Source organism: Nannospalax galili, unplaced genomic scaffold (assembly GCF_000622305.1).
Source record: "Nannospalax galili isolate Female #2095 unplaced genomic scaffold, S.galili_v1.0 scaffold77, whole genome shotgun sequence".
Classification (NCBI taxonomy): domain Eukaryota; kingdom Metazoa; phylum Chordata; class Mammalia; order Rodentia; family Spalacidae; genus Nannospalax; species Nannospalax galili.
The window spans coordinates 3,996,199-4,011,646 of NW_008341457.1; the positions used below are offsets into that span (position 1 = coordinate 3,996,199).

Below are 15,448 nucleotides of genomic sequence, written 5' to 3' on the forward strand. Positions count from 1 at the left end.
GAAGGGAAGGAGGGAAGGAAGGAGGGAAGGGAAGGAAAGAAGGAGGGAGGGAAGGAAGGAGGGAGGGAAGGAGGGAAGGGAAGGAGGGAAGGAAGGAAGGAGGGAAGGAACTAAGGAAAGAAGGAAGGAAGGAAGGAGGGAAGGAAGGAAGGGAGGAAGGAAGGAAGGAGGGCAGGAAGGAAGGAAGGAAGGAAGGAGGGAGGGAAGGAAGGAAGGAAGGAGGGAGGGAAGGAAGGAAAGAAGGAGGGAAGGGAAGGAGGGAAGGAGGGCAGGCTTTCGTGAGCCACACAGACATGCCCACAGACCAATCTGATGGAGGAAACTTTTCTCAATTGAGGTTCCTTTTTTCCCAGGTGTGTCAAGCTGAGCACCGAGACTAACCATCACATCATCTAAGTCCAGAAACCCCCATGGATTCCACAAACCCATCTGTGGGATGTGAGGCACCTCTGGTGAGCCGTGAGTCCAGGACAGACTGTGGAGTTGAACATAAATGGGCCCGTTAGTGGGTGTACCCCAGTCATTCCAGCACTCAGAAGCCTGAGGCAGGAGGGTCTTGGGATTGAGGCCAGCCTGGGCTACACAATGAGACCCTATGTCACTTCCCCCACTCTAAAAGAAGAAATGTAGGATTAGGCCCTCTGCTGCCCAGCCCTGGGCTGCATTCTCACACTGGGGTTAGAATGGGGATCTCGGAACTCCTGGGTGGTATGTTTGCCTGTTGCCTCGGTAACCACATAACCCTTTGGGTGTTGAGGGAGTGAGGCTGCAGGGTTAGGAGGGGACCAAGGACATGGGGGAACTTGGGGAACATCGGCCCAGTTTGCTCAACAACCTTAACTCTGAGGACAAGGCCTTGGGTGGGTCAGAGCAGGGAACGGGCAATGGCAGTTTGGGCATCCAGAGCACAGTGTTTGAGAGCCACTGGCTTCAGGGCTCTCAGGCCACAGAGGGGCTAAGCTTAGGGGACCCAGAGGAGGAGATTCCCCCTGAGGAGGTGGCCAGGGCCGAGCTCCCAGAGGCCACTAATGTGGAAGCAAGTCTGAATCAAGACTTGGAGGTGGAAGTTGAAATGAGGTGGGTGCTGGGGGGCTGGTGGGCCAGGTGGGCAGGGCAGCCCCTCTGGACCCAGGGCAGAGCAGGTGTGAGCTGCCTGTGTGGGGAGGAGGCAGTCCCTGATGTACTGGCCCATCCTGGCCACCTCAGTCCTTGTCTTCCTTAATAAGGCCTGCTGGACTAGAGTGCGCTCAGCAAGCAGTTAAGGGCATGTATTGATCTTTCAGAAGACCCAGGTTTGGTTCCCATCACCCACATGTTGGCTAACAACCATCTATAACTCTATTTCCAGGGGATCCGATGCCCTTTTCTGGTCTCCAGGGGGATTGCATACTCATAATGCACATACATATATGCAGGCAAAACACTCATACAAGACCCACAAAATAATAAAAATAAGTAAATCAAGAAAGTCTGCCAGCATCCCAAGAGACAGGAGCTGCTCTGTCCCCTTCTGGGTCCTGGCACAACAGTTACTCAGTAAATAAGTGAACCTCATATTTAATTACCCAGTCCCAGAGTGTGGGAGTCAGCTTCACCCCATTCTGTGGGTTCAGGGCTCAAGGTGTGCAGCTGGTACCAATCCGCGTGGCACCAAACTCCCCCACCAAGGCCTCCTTAGGACAGTGAAGCTCCAAAGAGTCCTGAGTGAGATGGAGTGCTCTCTAGGTCCCCAGGCACATTAAGGTGGACTAGAGGGTTCCCTGACACTAAGTTCTCCCATAGTCAACTGTCCATCACTGAGAAGACCCCCAGTGTCTCCACTGCCAAAGGCAGAAGGAAGAAGTGCCGGAGGCTGATGGAGCTGGCAAAGCCCAAAACCAACTGGAAATGCTTAAGGGACAGGTGAGATCCAGGGGCAGCAAGGCAGCGGGAGCCCCAGGCCTACCAAGCTCTTCTGACCTGCTGTCACCAACCCATCACCCCCTGCCCCAGTGTCACCTCGGACATCTAGCTAGGAAAGGGGTTTTGGGGAGGCGACAGGCAGGACACACCAGAGGTGGGAGCGCTGGGGCACCATGGCCCTTGGGTGATGTTCAGAGGAGAGTGAGGAACGTGGGGGCCAGAGGGGACCCAGAGGCAAAGGTAGGGCCTGGGACCCTGTCTCATCGCAGGACAGGGTGCTGTTGTAAGGGCTATGCCTGGATCACCCCTCGAAAGAGCAACTTACAGTTTTGCCTGTACTGGTGAGTTGGGACGTCCCCTCCCTGAGTCTCCTGTCTGTGTCAGGGTCTGGTCACGCTCCAGGGCTGCCTTCTCTGCCTCTCCAGGGACCAAGTTCTTGGGGGGATGGGGGGAGTTTCTTGGATGGGAGTTCTCTCATCCCAGGGCTGTCCTGCCTCCACGCTCCCTCTATGGACTCGGGCTGCTGAGCAGCATCTGTGCCCAACTCTTCAAGCCACTCATCTTGGAATATCAGCCCTGTTCTACACAACTGACCCTGTGCTCTGTGTCCTTCCTAACCCAACCTTCTACGCTCTTATATTCCATTTTCCTCAAGCCACCCTTCCTTGGGTTCCAGGTTTCCCTTCCCCAGCAGGGCACAGGGCACAGGGCACAGGGCACCCAGCGCTTTACTACCCGGCTATATTCCAGGCCCTCTGTGTACTGGACCGAGCGATTTCTCGAGGATACCACCCTGACCGTCACAGTCCCTGGTAGGTGCCCATCTCTCTGGGGCAGCCTGGGTGTCCTCTGCCTGACCTGGGGAACTGGTGGCTCCATTCAGTGTGTGGTCACTGGTGTCACTTCCCTAGTCCAACCTCACTTCCACCAGGACCCCAGCCCTCCCTCTTCTCCTCTACCAGTCCCCAGTGGCTAGAACCCTGAGGGATACAGGGAAGATTCCCCAGGGCAAGTCTGCAGAAGGCTAGTGTTCTGTTTTGTTTGTTTTGGTCTTTTTGAGTTAGGGTCTTCTTGTAGCCTCAGCTAGCCTGGAACTCACTATGTAGCCCAGGCTGGCCTTGATCTTATTGAGATCCATCTGCCTCTGCCTCCCAAGTGCTGGGACTAAAGACAAGTGTCACCACACCCAGCTAGTATTTGTTTGATAAAGACACCTGACTCCTTCCCAAAAGTGACATCTATGAGCCTTTCCTGGAGCTCCTGCCTCACTAGTAACTGCCCCCCAGCCCTTCCTGCCACTGGAGCACTGGAAATCCTAGGCTAGTACCAACTTCAGACTAGAACCCAGTTTCTCCAGCCTGTTGTGGGAGGAGCCACACTGCTGTCTGGTGTACTAGCCCATTGTCCCTACAACAGGGTTACTGAGGACACCTCTTGCCAAGGTGTCTGATTGAGTTCAACCTGTTACCCCCTCCCTCCTCCCCCAGAGCTCAGCATGTTGAACCCCCAGGGCAGAGGGTGGTTTACACCCTGGGGCACTTTGCCCTGGTAACTGGGCTGTTTTTGTTCTATTCAGAGGTGTCCTGCCGAGTGGAGGAGTTGTCAAGGCCCAAGAGGTTCTACTTGGAGTATTACAATAATAACAGGTGAGGGAGGAGGGTAGGTGGACCCTCTATGGCACAGAGCCTCATCCTGTCCCTTCCCTGGATGTGATTAGGGACTTGAGTCACTTGAGCTCCAGCCAATGCCCCATGGGTGTTTGACCTCAGCTCCCTAACCCCACCCATAAAACGGGGGTTGAGGGATGGCACATAGGTGCCTGACATCTCTCCTGTCACCTGGACACTCATGCTTGCTGTACACAGTCCTCAGAGCCTCTCACACAGTTTTATCATGTCTTTGCATGCCAGGGAAGACAGGTCCTCAACAAGAGGCAGCACTGTAGAATGGGAGGTTCTTCGCACCTGCGTTTGTGCTGTGGCAGTTTATACCAGTGTCGTAATCTGAGCAGAAGGAAGCTAAAATCACTGTCACCTGTAGGCAGGATATATGTGGCACTTGAGTGGATTTCAGCATGAGCAGCTGCTTTAAGTGTGCAGGGTGTGGACAGCCCTTGGACATTACACCTGAACTGCATTCCAGCCTCTGGTGGCTAATGGGAGGGTTGGTTTGAGCAATATGTTTTGATCCTGGCTTGCCACGGAATTCTTTTGTTTTTGTCTTTTGTGTTTTTGTTTTGGGATGGGGTCTCACTGTGTAGCCCTGATTGGCCTGAAACTCACTATGGAGACCAGGCTGGCTTTATCTCACAGAGACCCACCTGCCTCTGCCTCCCTAATGTTGGGATTAAAGGTGTGCACCATCATGTCTAGCAAAATGCTCGTCAAACCATTTATATCAAAGAATGCTTAATTTGCCTTTTCTTTTTAGATTTTATTTTTTTTAATTATATGTACATATATGTACGTATCTATCTGGGGGTATTTGCACCATGTGAGTACAGTAGTGGGGAGGTGGGAAGAGGGCATTGGATCCCCTGGAGCTGGAGTTACAGGCAGTTGTGAGCCACCATGTGGGTGCTGGGAACCAAACTCGGGTCCTCTGCAAGAGCAGTACACACTCTTTCGGTGTCTCTCCCTCCCCTCGTGGGTCGTTGGCCACTGGTCCACGAGGACAAAGGGAACAGAAGCAAAGGGAGCAGAAGTGAGGAATGGGTTCAGGACGGCCAGTGAACACAACGAAAGAAAGCCCTTCCCGTGAGGCAGATTCAGTGATACAGCTCCGTTTATTCAGTGGGGCTTAGGGAAAATAGAGTGTGGAGGCAGTAGCCAAAGCCTCAGCTGATAGGTGCTCATAGTATGCTTTATTTACATGTGGTAGGGGGATCCTATCATCCAGCTACAGGGCAATGCCTAATTATCATATAGCAAAAACCTGGGGGCAGTTTTATTGCAGATAACTATGCCAAAAGTCATGTTCCAAATAAGGTCAGGCATCCGTGCTTGACAGCACTTTGGGTCCCCCAACAACTCTTAACAGGAAGCTGCATTTGCTCCTTAACCTGATACAGCTGGGACTTGGTTTTTGGAGCTGGGGGCCTTCTAAGCTCAGGGTAGTTTTTTATGGCATCTACAGGACACTTTACCTTGGGTCCTCATCAGGGTTCTTTTGGGGTGTGGGGAACAGATCTGTTGCCACACAGAAAGTTAGAGAAGGGCACCCAAGGGCCCTGCATTTGGGCTGGACACCCAGGAGGGGCCGACTCTGTCTGGAGATGGGGAGACCTGTCTTGGTCTTCATTGAATCTTTTTGACCTTGAAGAAATTCCCTAGCCCCGGGTCCTCAGGCCCCGGTCATCTGAGAAACAGTCTGAAAAAAACAGCAGACATGCAGTTAGTCGCTCACACCCCTCAGGATGCGGGCTGGTGACTGAATTCTGGGTTCCCCTTAGGACCACACCCGTCTGGCCCATCCCTCGGTCCACTTTGGAATACCAAGCATCTAACCGACTGAAGCAACTGGCTACTCCGAAGGTCCGCAATAGTATTTGGAGTATAGACATGTCTGAGGTAGGTAGAGTTGGCCACACCCCCAAGTGGGCGGGATTGTGGGCATAGCCAATGAGGCAGCCTTTGGGCATGGAAGAAGGAGCGGGGAGGGTGCAGCCTCTTCGGCAGGCTGGTTCGCTGGTTCGTCTAGGAAACAGTGCTTCCCTCTCCCCTGAGCTGTTCAGCCTTCCCTACCCTCTGTGATGCGCCTTGGATCCCATGGTTTCCTGCTGACACCCAGGAATCACAGCGTCCTCACATCAGGGTCTAGTCTTGGACTGGGGTGTGGCTTCATGATGGAGTGACACCACCCAAGAGGACATGACCCAGCTCTCTGTGTGGTCACCCAGACCCTGCTTTTTATAATTTTTAAAAAACATTTATTATTTATTTATTTATTTATTTATTTATTTATTTATTTATTTTGAGACAGGGTCTCCATGTAGCCCCTGCCTCCCAAGAGCTGGGATTAAACTACCATGCCTGGCCTAGTTTGGGAGTTTTTTGATACACAGTCTTCCTGTAGCCACAGCTGGCCGAGAACCATGTAGACCAGGCTGACTTTGAATTTGGAGAGATGTGCCTGCCTCTGCCTCCTGAGGGCTGGCATTAAAGGCATGCACCATCATGCCTGTCTTTTTTTTTTAATTTAAAGCAAGTCAGGTATTGAGGTGCCTGCGTATCATCCCAGCATTTGGTAGAATCAGTTTGGGCAGTGTTCAGTATTCTACAATGAGTGAAATAAGAAGTTGAAACCAAAAAAACAAAAGAATCAGGAGTTTAAAGCCATCCTCAGTTACCTAGCAAATGCAAAACCAATCTGGCCTATATGAGACCCTGTCTCAAAAACATTAAATAAACTCCAAACAGCATACCATCTCTCTCATAACACTTCAACATGTATTTTTTTTAATTTTATTTTTTTATTTTATGTGTATGCGTGTATTGCTGCATACAGGTAAGTGCACCTGTGTCATGCATGCCCGCGGAGGTCAGAAGAGGCTGTCAGATCCCCTGGGACTGGAGTTACGGACAGTTGTCAGCTGCCATGTGGGTGCTGGGATTCGAACCCAGGTCTTCTGCAAGAACAACCTGTGTTCTTAACCGCTGAGCCATCTCTCCAGCCCCTCAACATGTACTTTTAATAGACCAAGCAAAATTTAAAACAGAACAAACACCACACTAAAAAATTAATTCTGCCAGGCATGGTGGCACACGCCTTTAATCCCAGCACTCGGTAGGCAGAGGCAGGCAGATCTCTATGAGTTCAAGGCCAGCCTGGTCTACATAGTGAATTCCAGGACAGCTGGGGCTATAGAGAGACCCTGTCTCAAAAAACAAACAAAAAAGGCCAAAAAAAAATTTAGTTCCTTAGCATTCAAACCCTTTGCCCATACTGAATTCACACCTTTTCTCAGAGAGAGTTTTTTAATTTGACTTCAAATGAGAATATGGTTTTTCCAACCCACTGCAATCTGCCTGCCCCATAGGTACACACAGAGCTGCACCCACCCCACTTCCTGCCTGAGGCCTTTGAGAACATCTTCCCATCCACACAGACCTGAACATGCCAGACCCACCAGTACAGGCCAAATCTCTGCCTATACTCCTGTCATTTCCTACCCATCATGCAGCTTGCTGTATGAATGGCTTGTCAGCACACCAGCCTCCCTCTTCCTCCAGCCCCAGTGCCCCCTTCATCTTCTCCTCGGCATCCCCTCCATGATTTCCCTCCATCTTCTACTTCAGCATCCCCTTCATGGTTCCCCTCCATTTTCCTACCTCAACTGGGCCCTCATGGCTTTTCGATGTTCTCACTGCAGCAGCCCCTCATTTTCCCCTATCCTTTCCACCATAGACAGCTCACTCTGTCCCCATCTTCATATTTATCCATCAGTTTTGTTTCAATATTGGTAAATGACATCCAGTCTTCCTACCTCTCCTCTGGTATTTATTCACAGAGCAACCCATGAGTTCATTTAGAAAGATTGTAGTTGCTACACCACATTAATCAAATGAATTTGGTATGGTTCACATGCTGGATTCACCTGTGTGCTGTGGTCAACAATCCCAGAGCTGTGAGCTTAGTTCCCACCGCACACATTGCCCTCAAAGCAGTGCACTATTACTCTGTATATGGGGGAGTATATGGGGTCCGTATACAGGGGTCTCTGCTCCCATGTCTTTGCCAGGACTCTTTCCATTTTCCTAAGTTTGTGGGGATGAAATGAATGATATTTTGATTTATCTTTCTTTTATTTATGTTTTTTATCTTTTTTGAGACAGGGATTCCTTGTAGCCCTAGCTGTCCTGGAACTCACTATGTAGAACAGGCTGGCCTCGAATTCACAAAGATCCGCCTGCCTCTGCCTCCCGAGTGAGTGCTGGGATTAAAGGTGTGCACCACCATACCTCGCCTTTCTTTTGTTTTTTTTTGAGATAGGGTCTCATTATGTAGCACTGGCTGGTCTGTAACTTGCTATATAGCCCAGGCTGGCTTCAGACTCACAGAAATCCATCTGTCTCTGCCTCCTGAGTGCTGGGATTAAAAGTGTGTACCACCACACCTATTATTGTCTTTGATATTCATTTTCAATATTTTATTTTCATTTATGTGTACAAATGTATTGCCTGCATGTATGTAAGTATGTGTCATACAGTGCCTGAGGAGGTCAGAAGAGGGCACAGGAGCCCCTGGAACTAGAGTTACAGATGATTGTTAGCTGCCATGTGGGTAATGGTATTCAAACTCCAATTCTCTGCAAGAGTAGCCAGTGCTCTTAACCACTGAGCTTTCTCTCCAGTCTGATACTTTGTTTTTAAATTTACATTTCTCTAGTCAGCTGAAAGAATTGCCAAGTAGTGGTCTCCTGGAAGTCTTTCTGTTGTTATATTTTATTTATTTTTATTTTATGTGTATAAATGTGTGCCCACATGTATGTATGTACACCATGTGTATGCAATGCCCAAGGAGGCCAGAAGGAGGTGTTGGATCCCCTGGAACTGAGGTTATAGACACTTGTGAGCCACCATGTGGGTGCTGAGAATCAAACCTAGGTTCTCTGCAAGAGCAACCAGTGCTCTTAACTGCTGAGCCATCTCTCCAACCCCATCGCCTGGATTTCTTTATATTCAATAGCTACTAATCTTTGCTGAACACATTGCAAACTGACTTCTCTGAGTCAGTCAGGGTCTTCCTGCTCCAAGGCCTGTGAGCAACCGTGGACTACTCACTCTTTCCCCTCCATTCCTGTTTCCAGGTGTCTCGGGTGTCCAGAGCAGCCCAGATGGCAGTTGCCACCCCAAGGATCCTCCAGCTGGCCAAACCCAGACCCCCAGCCACTCTGTTGGAAGAGTGGGATCCCATGCCAAAACCCAAGCCTGTAGTGTCAGACTACAAACGCCTCCTTCAGCTGGCAAGTGAGTGGATACCCTTATGGATGTGGGGATGAGTGAGATGGGTTTGAGACCTCTTCCTGCTAGGTGTGTGTTCCCTTCCTTCATCTCCCTCAGCTGTAGGCCAGCTGTCTGAATCTTGGGCTGTCTTGGAGGAGATAACGGAGGGCACTGGTGGGGAACGTAGGCACAGGAGATGATGCTGAGGGCAGGCACCAGGCAAATTAGGCTGAGTTGTGAGGGTGGTTTTTGAACAATTGTTTGCTCTGTCCCTCTCTGTGCTTAAATGGAAAAGACAGATGAGCCAAAAGCCACATGCCACACACATAGTGGTTAGGCAAGCGTGCATGGTGAAGCCCATGAGAGCAGGTTTACATGTCTCTTCCAGGCTCTTCACCAAGAGTTACAAGTTCCTTTCTACTCTCACCCCACGTTGACCAGGCCAGAACCCAGTGGGCTCTGCCTTTAGCACACTGGACCCTCCATGACCCCCTCCTCTTGCACACAGCCACCGGCGGATCTCTGTGACCTTGATCGGGTGTCATCCGTCTTCTCAGCCCCAGAGCTCTCCTTCCTGTGTCCTTCCAGTGCCCTGTCCACCTCAGGTGGAGTAGTCCACACATTGTTTGTGCATGGCACCATGTCCTGTGAGTGAAGTGTGTCTGATGCTGGTGTGTATCTTTTTAAAGGTTTTATTTTATGTGTACAAGTATGTAAGTGCACTATCTACAGAGGCCTGAAGAGGGTGTTGGAGCCTCTGGAATTGGAGTTACAGATGGCTGTTAGCCACCATGTGGGTGCTGGGAATCTAACCTTGGTCCTCTGCAACGGCAGCCAGAGCTCTTAACTGCTCAGCTGGCTCTCTGTCCCCCTGTTTCTTTGTTGCATGTTGTCCACTGTGTGCTGAACCTGAGAGGCCATCAAGCTTACAGAGTCACTGTGGCTGCCAGAGCAGTTGGCTGACAATTTGGGTTTAGTGTTCTCTGTTCCTTTCCCCGCTGTCTCCTTCCTGAGTTTTAGTTTATATTCGGAGCTGCTCTTTATGTAAGTTGGTTACTAATCCTTTGTCACGCTCACTGACTTCTTCCAGTCTGTGCCTTGCTTTTTATTTTTTTAGAAGGGTTTATTTATGTGTATGTGTGTCTGCATGTATGTATGTGCACCACATGCATACAGTGCCCACAGAGGTCAGAAGAGGGCATTGGAGCCCCTGAAACTAGAGTTACAAGTGGTTGTTAGCCACCATGTGAGTGCTGGGAACTGAACCCCGGTCCTCTAAAAGAGCAGCCACCACTCTTACCTGCTGAGCCAGCTCTCTTGCCCCACAATTCACCCTCTTAAAGGGTGGTTTTCAATATCTTCACAAAGATGTCCAGTTATTACCCCTAACCAGTTCCAGAACATCCCATCACCACAAAAGGAAGCCATGTCCTCATGAGCAGTTACTTGGTCCTCTCTCCAGTTCCTGGCACCCATGACTCTACTTCCTGTTTCTGAATTCTCCTGCTCTGGAAATTTCCTGTCATGGAATCCCACACTGTGTGGTCTTTTGTGTCTGGGTCTCTTACTGAATACAATGTCCTAGGGTCCCTCCACACTGTGGCATATGTTGGATCCTTGCTCTTGTTCATGGCTGTGTGATACTCCTATGTGAATGCACACAAGGATGTCATGTACATGCACCACACAATTTCTGTCATCCCTCTGTTGATGGACAGACCCAGGTTTGGTGCTTTGCTTGAGAAGTGTGAACGGGACACTGTCTGTCTCTTCTGTCCTCTAGTGCCGAAGGCCGTGTCAGAAAAGTGTGTTCTGGACCGCAGTCCTCAATGGGAGGTACTGGATGTTACTAAGAAAGCGGTGGCCACTTCTCGGATCATCTCCCTGGCTCAGCCCAAAATACGCAAAGACTTCAATGAGGGTTACGATCCATACTACATCTCCCCAGCCTCCTTGGTGGCTCAGGCGACCCCACGCCTCTATGAACTTGCCACCCCCAAATACATCGTCAAGAAAGTGTGACAGCTGGGCCTGACCTCCAGCCTGCCCCCAGTAAACACCCAAGTACATCCTTGCCTGTGTGCCTAATTTGCTCTGTGGCTCAGTTGGGGGGGGGGGCAGAGTCGCTAAAGTCCAGAACAATAATAATGTTATTTTCCCATCCTATCTGTGATTTGTGCGGCCCTTTTATTTCCCAAGTCCCCCCTTCCCTGTTCAGTGAGGCTGAGGCCTCAGGCCCTTCTCATTCCAAGTCTCTGAAACCCAGACTATCAGCTGGCCACCTCCCAGGTCAGCAAGCTCAGGACAGCATCCGCAGTAAGCCCACCAGCCATGCCCTTAGGCTTACTGGTCCCTGCAGTGACTGTCAGAGGGAGGATGCTCCCCTGAGGGGTTCCTGCCATGGTCTTCAACTTCATGGTTGGAATTGTCACTCCAAGGTTACAATGTCAGAAGGGAGGTTTGGGAGGCAGTGAGGTCATGAAGATAATGAAAGAGATCCCAGCCCCCTTCTGTCACGTCAGGACACAGCATAGGGCTGGAAGGAGGACTTTGTCAGGACCTGACCACATGGTTCCAGAGCTGTGAGAAAGACTTCTGTCCACCAGGCCCTGGGATTTGGGCAGCCTGTCACCCCATTATCTATCAGTCCCTGGGACAGGGGCAGCTTGTTACCCAGCACAAACAAACTGAGCAGGTGCTATGTTCCTAGCAAATGAGCAACAGATTCTGTCATCTTGGTTTGTGGTGAGCAGCTGACAGGGATCTCTGAGTCAATCAGGTGGGGCAGATCCTGGGAGCACCGTGTCCCACCATCCCAGATCCCCACCAGGCCCCATCCTCCCTCCTTGGAGACAGCAGCTCAGCATTTTCCAGTCTCTGTGAGGAGAACCCTGAGGTGACTCCTGGCCACGGATAATCCAGGCCAGGATGGTTCCAGTTCAGGGTCTTTCACTTGGCTTAGAGAAAGTAAGATGTGTTGGGAGAGACTGCTCAGTGTCGAGGAGCACTGGCTGTTCTTTTTTTAAATCTTTTTTTGGTCTTTTTGAGGCAGGGTCTCCCTGCTAGGATTAAAGGCGTGTGCCGCCATACCCAGCTCCATCAGATTCTTTTACTTCTTGTTATTTACTCTCCCTCTTTCACACATTCCTTTTTGCTTCTAATTTTTGTTTTTCAATTAAAAACTTTTTTTTGAGACTGGGTCTCACTGTGTAGCCCTGTGTGGGTGCTGGGACCTGAAGCTGCGTCCTCTGCAAGAGCCAATGCTCTTAACCCCCGAGTTGTCTCTCCAGCCCCCATTTAATGTTTTAAAGTTGAAAAGGCATATTATTTACAGTCTAACAATTCATCCCTCACCCTCTTAAGTGTTTGTCCCAGAAAACTATTGTACACACTGTGAGGAAACACAGCTGTCACTAAAATCGTGAAGACGAGGTAGACAGCACTGACAGTTCAGAATGACAGCCACAGTGGAGCTCATGATCCAAAAGAAATCAAGAAAGCCAGGCACGGCATCACACACCATTAATCCCAGCACTTGGGAGGCAGGTGAGATCTGTGAAATCAAAGCCAGCCTGGCTACACAGTGAGTTCCAGGCTAGCCAGGATTACACAGTGAGACCCTGTGGAAAGAAAGAAAAAGAAACAGAATTGCTCTAGTTATCTGATGGATTGATGGATGACAGGAAGTTAGGAGGAAGTGGGAGGGGCCAGCATTGGCCCAGAGATGCTATAGGAACTGAGTGGGTGGGTGGCTGTGGATGGCCAGATCCAGTGGGCTCTGGACAAGCTTTGAAGTCAAAATTACTAGATTATCTCCTCATGGTGGGTGGGAAGGGATGGAACACAGAGGGAGGGGACAGGGTATGAACACCTGTCATCTAAGCACTTGGGAGATTGAGGCAGGGAGACTGCTGACTACAGGGAGACTGTAGGCTTGGACTACACAGTGAGACTGTCTGAAAAACAAACACTTGCTTTTAATTCCAGGACTGGGGATGCAGGGGTAAACAGCCAATCTCTGGCTAGTCTGGTCTACATAGTGAGTTGCAAGCTAGCTATGGCTACATAGTGAGACCTTGTCTAGAAACAGACGAGGAAGGCTGAAGACTGAACAAGAGATGGCAGATGGCTTTATGTGAGAGATGCTGAGGAAGGTGTGTGTGCTCGGGTCCCAAAGGTGACAGGACAGTTTGTGAAGGTATATTCACATCCTGGGGCTGGGGTGGGGTGTCGTTCTTTCTCAGAGCACCAGGCACAGGTGTGCAGGCTAGAGGCAGGAGGCTGCAGCTTGGCCTGAAACCTGGGGAAAAAAGGTGTGTGAGGCTGAGTGAGGAACTTGCAGTAAGGGACCCTTCAACGATGGAACTGCCTGGAACTAGCTGGTACTGGCTGGAACTGGCAGTGATGTGGGGAGGGGGCAGTCACTGCATTCGTCCCTCATAGCCACAGAAGACAAAAGGCTCACTCTGCAGCCAGAGTTCCTACCATGATTGGGGGTAGCTTGTCATATAAACCTCCTAACACTGGTCACTATCTGGGCCACCTGTTCAGAACTGAGAGTCTGAAGAGTTTGGTCTGTATAAACATACTGTAGATGAAATGAAACTTGTAAAACAACCCCCCAAAACCTACCACAGCTTTTTTTTCTGTCTTTTTAAGACAGGGTCTCTCTGTAGCCCCAGCTGGCCTGGAACTCACCATGTAGACCAGACTGGCCTTGAAGTTACAAAGATCTGCCTGGCTCTGCCTTCTGAGTGCTGGGATCAAAGGTGTGTGCCACCATGCCTGGCTAGATTTTAATTAATTAATTAATTAATTTTTGTCTTTTTGAGACAGGGTTTCCCTGTAGTCCCAGCTGTCCTGGAACTCGCTATGTAGACCAGGCTGGCCTCGAACTCAAAGATCCGCCTGCCTCTGCCTCCCAAGTGCTGGGATTAAAGGCATATGCTACCATACCCCGTGATTTTATTTATGTTATGTGTATGAGTGTCTTGTGTGTATGTATGTAAGAGCACCATATGTATGCAGTACCTTTGGAGGTCAGAAGAGGGCATCAGATCCCCTGGAACTGGAGTTATGGATGATTGTTAGCCTCCATGTGGATGCTGAGAACCTAATCCAGGTCCTCTGCAAGTGCAGCCAGTGCTCTTAACTGCTAGCCATCTCTCCAGCCACATAACAACTTAAATAAATGAAGGAAGCAGTTGCCTGAACATGTAAACTCACAAAGTAGGGACCCGAGTTCACAGCTGTGGAAAGAGCAAAGGAGACAACTGTGAGGTCTCAGTGCCTAGGAGATTGAAGTAGAAGCAGCAGCAGCTGACAGAGGGGAGCAGACTGTACCAAAGACGGCAGGAAGAGACAGGTCATCCTAAAGGATGGGGAGACCCAGATAGGCCCAAATAACAAGATGACACATTTAGCATACTCAAAGCAGAGAGGCAAAATGACAGAATAGGAAATACTATTTTAATTTTTTTTTTCTTTTTGAGATAGGGGGTCTCACTATGTGGCTCAGGCTGGCCTTGAACTCACAGAGATACACCTGTCTCTGTTTCCTAAGTATTGTATTTAAAGGTGTGAGCTACCATGTCTGGTTTTATTTAAATTTATAATTTAAGAAAACTACCTGGGGGCTGGGCATGGTGTTGCACACCTTTGATCCCAGCACTCTGGTGGCTGAGGCAGGTAGATCTCTGTGATATCCCACCCAGCCTGGGCTACATAGGGAGTTCCAGGCCAGCTGGGGCTACATAGTGCAAAATGAAAAACAAAACAACAAGGAAAAAAAAAAAAAGAAAACTACTGAGAAGCCAATCAGGTTAGTGCCACACAGGGTAGCACTAGGCAGGGTAGGGCATGCTTATAATTCTAGTACTTGGGGGCTGGAGAGATGGCTCAGCGGTTAAGAACACTGTTCTTGCAGAAGACCCAGGTTCGAATCACAGCACCCACATGGCAGCTAACAATTGTCCATAACTCCAGATCCAGGGGATCCGACAGCCTTTTCTGTCCTCCGTGGGCATTGCACGACTTACCTATGTGCAGGCAATACATGAATACACATAAAATAAAAATAACAAAATATTTTAAAATAATTCTAGTACTCAAGAAGCTATGACAGAAAGATTGGAAGTTCAAAGCCAGCTTGAGCAACTTGATAGTGCAAACTAAAAAGTGAAATATGCTTGGAAGTGAGGCTCAGTAGTAGAGCCCCTGACTAGACTCTCCCAGTGTGGGTCTGGGGGTATGGCTCAGGGGCAGACAACTTAGAATCCCCCTCTCAGTGAGGATGACTGGCTGCTCTTGCAGAGGACATGGGTTCAGTCCCCAGCACCCACATGGGGCCTGTCTTTAACTCTAGTTCCAGAGGATCTGATGCCAGAAAGAATTATAGCACTAGTCAGGCTCTTGCTAAGCAATCTTGGCTGTCCTGGAACTCACTATATAGTCCAGGCTGGAACTCGGACAGATCCACTTGCTCCTGCCTCCTGGGTGCTGGGATCAAAGGTGTGTGCCACCATGCCCAGACTTTGTTTCTATTTTTATTTTATTTTATTTTTTTTGGTCTTTTTGAGACAGGGTCTCCCTGTAGCCACAGC

At 49.7% G+C, this 15,448-nt stretch overlaps 1 protein-coding gene across 2 annotated transcripts; it reads left to right on the plus strand.

Moving 5' to 3' along the window:
- The first annotated feature begins 793 nt into the window (after positions 1-793).
- Positions 794-10,901, plus strand: Theg (theg spermatid protein). Of its 2 annotated transcripts, XM_008837222.1 has the most exons (8): positions 794-1,077; positions 1,783-1,902; positions 2,172-2,243; positions 2,653-2,714; positions 3,479-3,548; positions 5,354-5,471; positions 8,711-8,870; positions 10,630-10,901. In XM_008837222.1, exons 1-8 carry the CDS (start codon positions 794-796, stop codon positions 10,866-10,868), a joined length of 1,125 nt encoding a protein of 374 aa, XP_008835444.1. In that variant the 3' UTR covers positions 10,869-10,901. The 2 variants fall into 2 exon arrangements, with proteins under 2 accessions (XP_008835444.1, XP_008835445.1); XM_008837223.1 differs by lacking the exon at positions 2,172-2,243.
- The last annotated feature ends 4,547 nt before the right edge of the window (positions 10,902-15,448 follow it).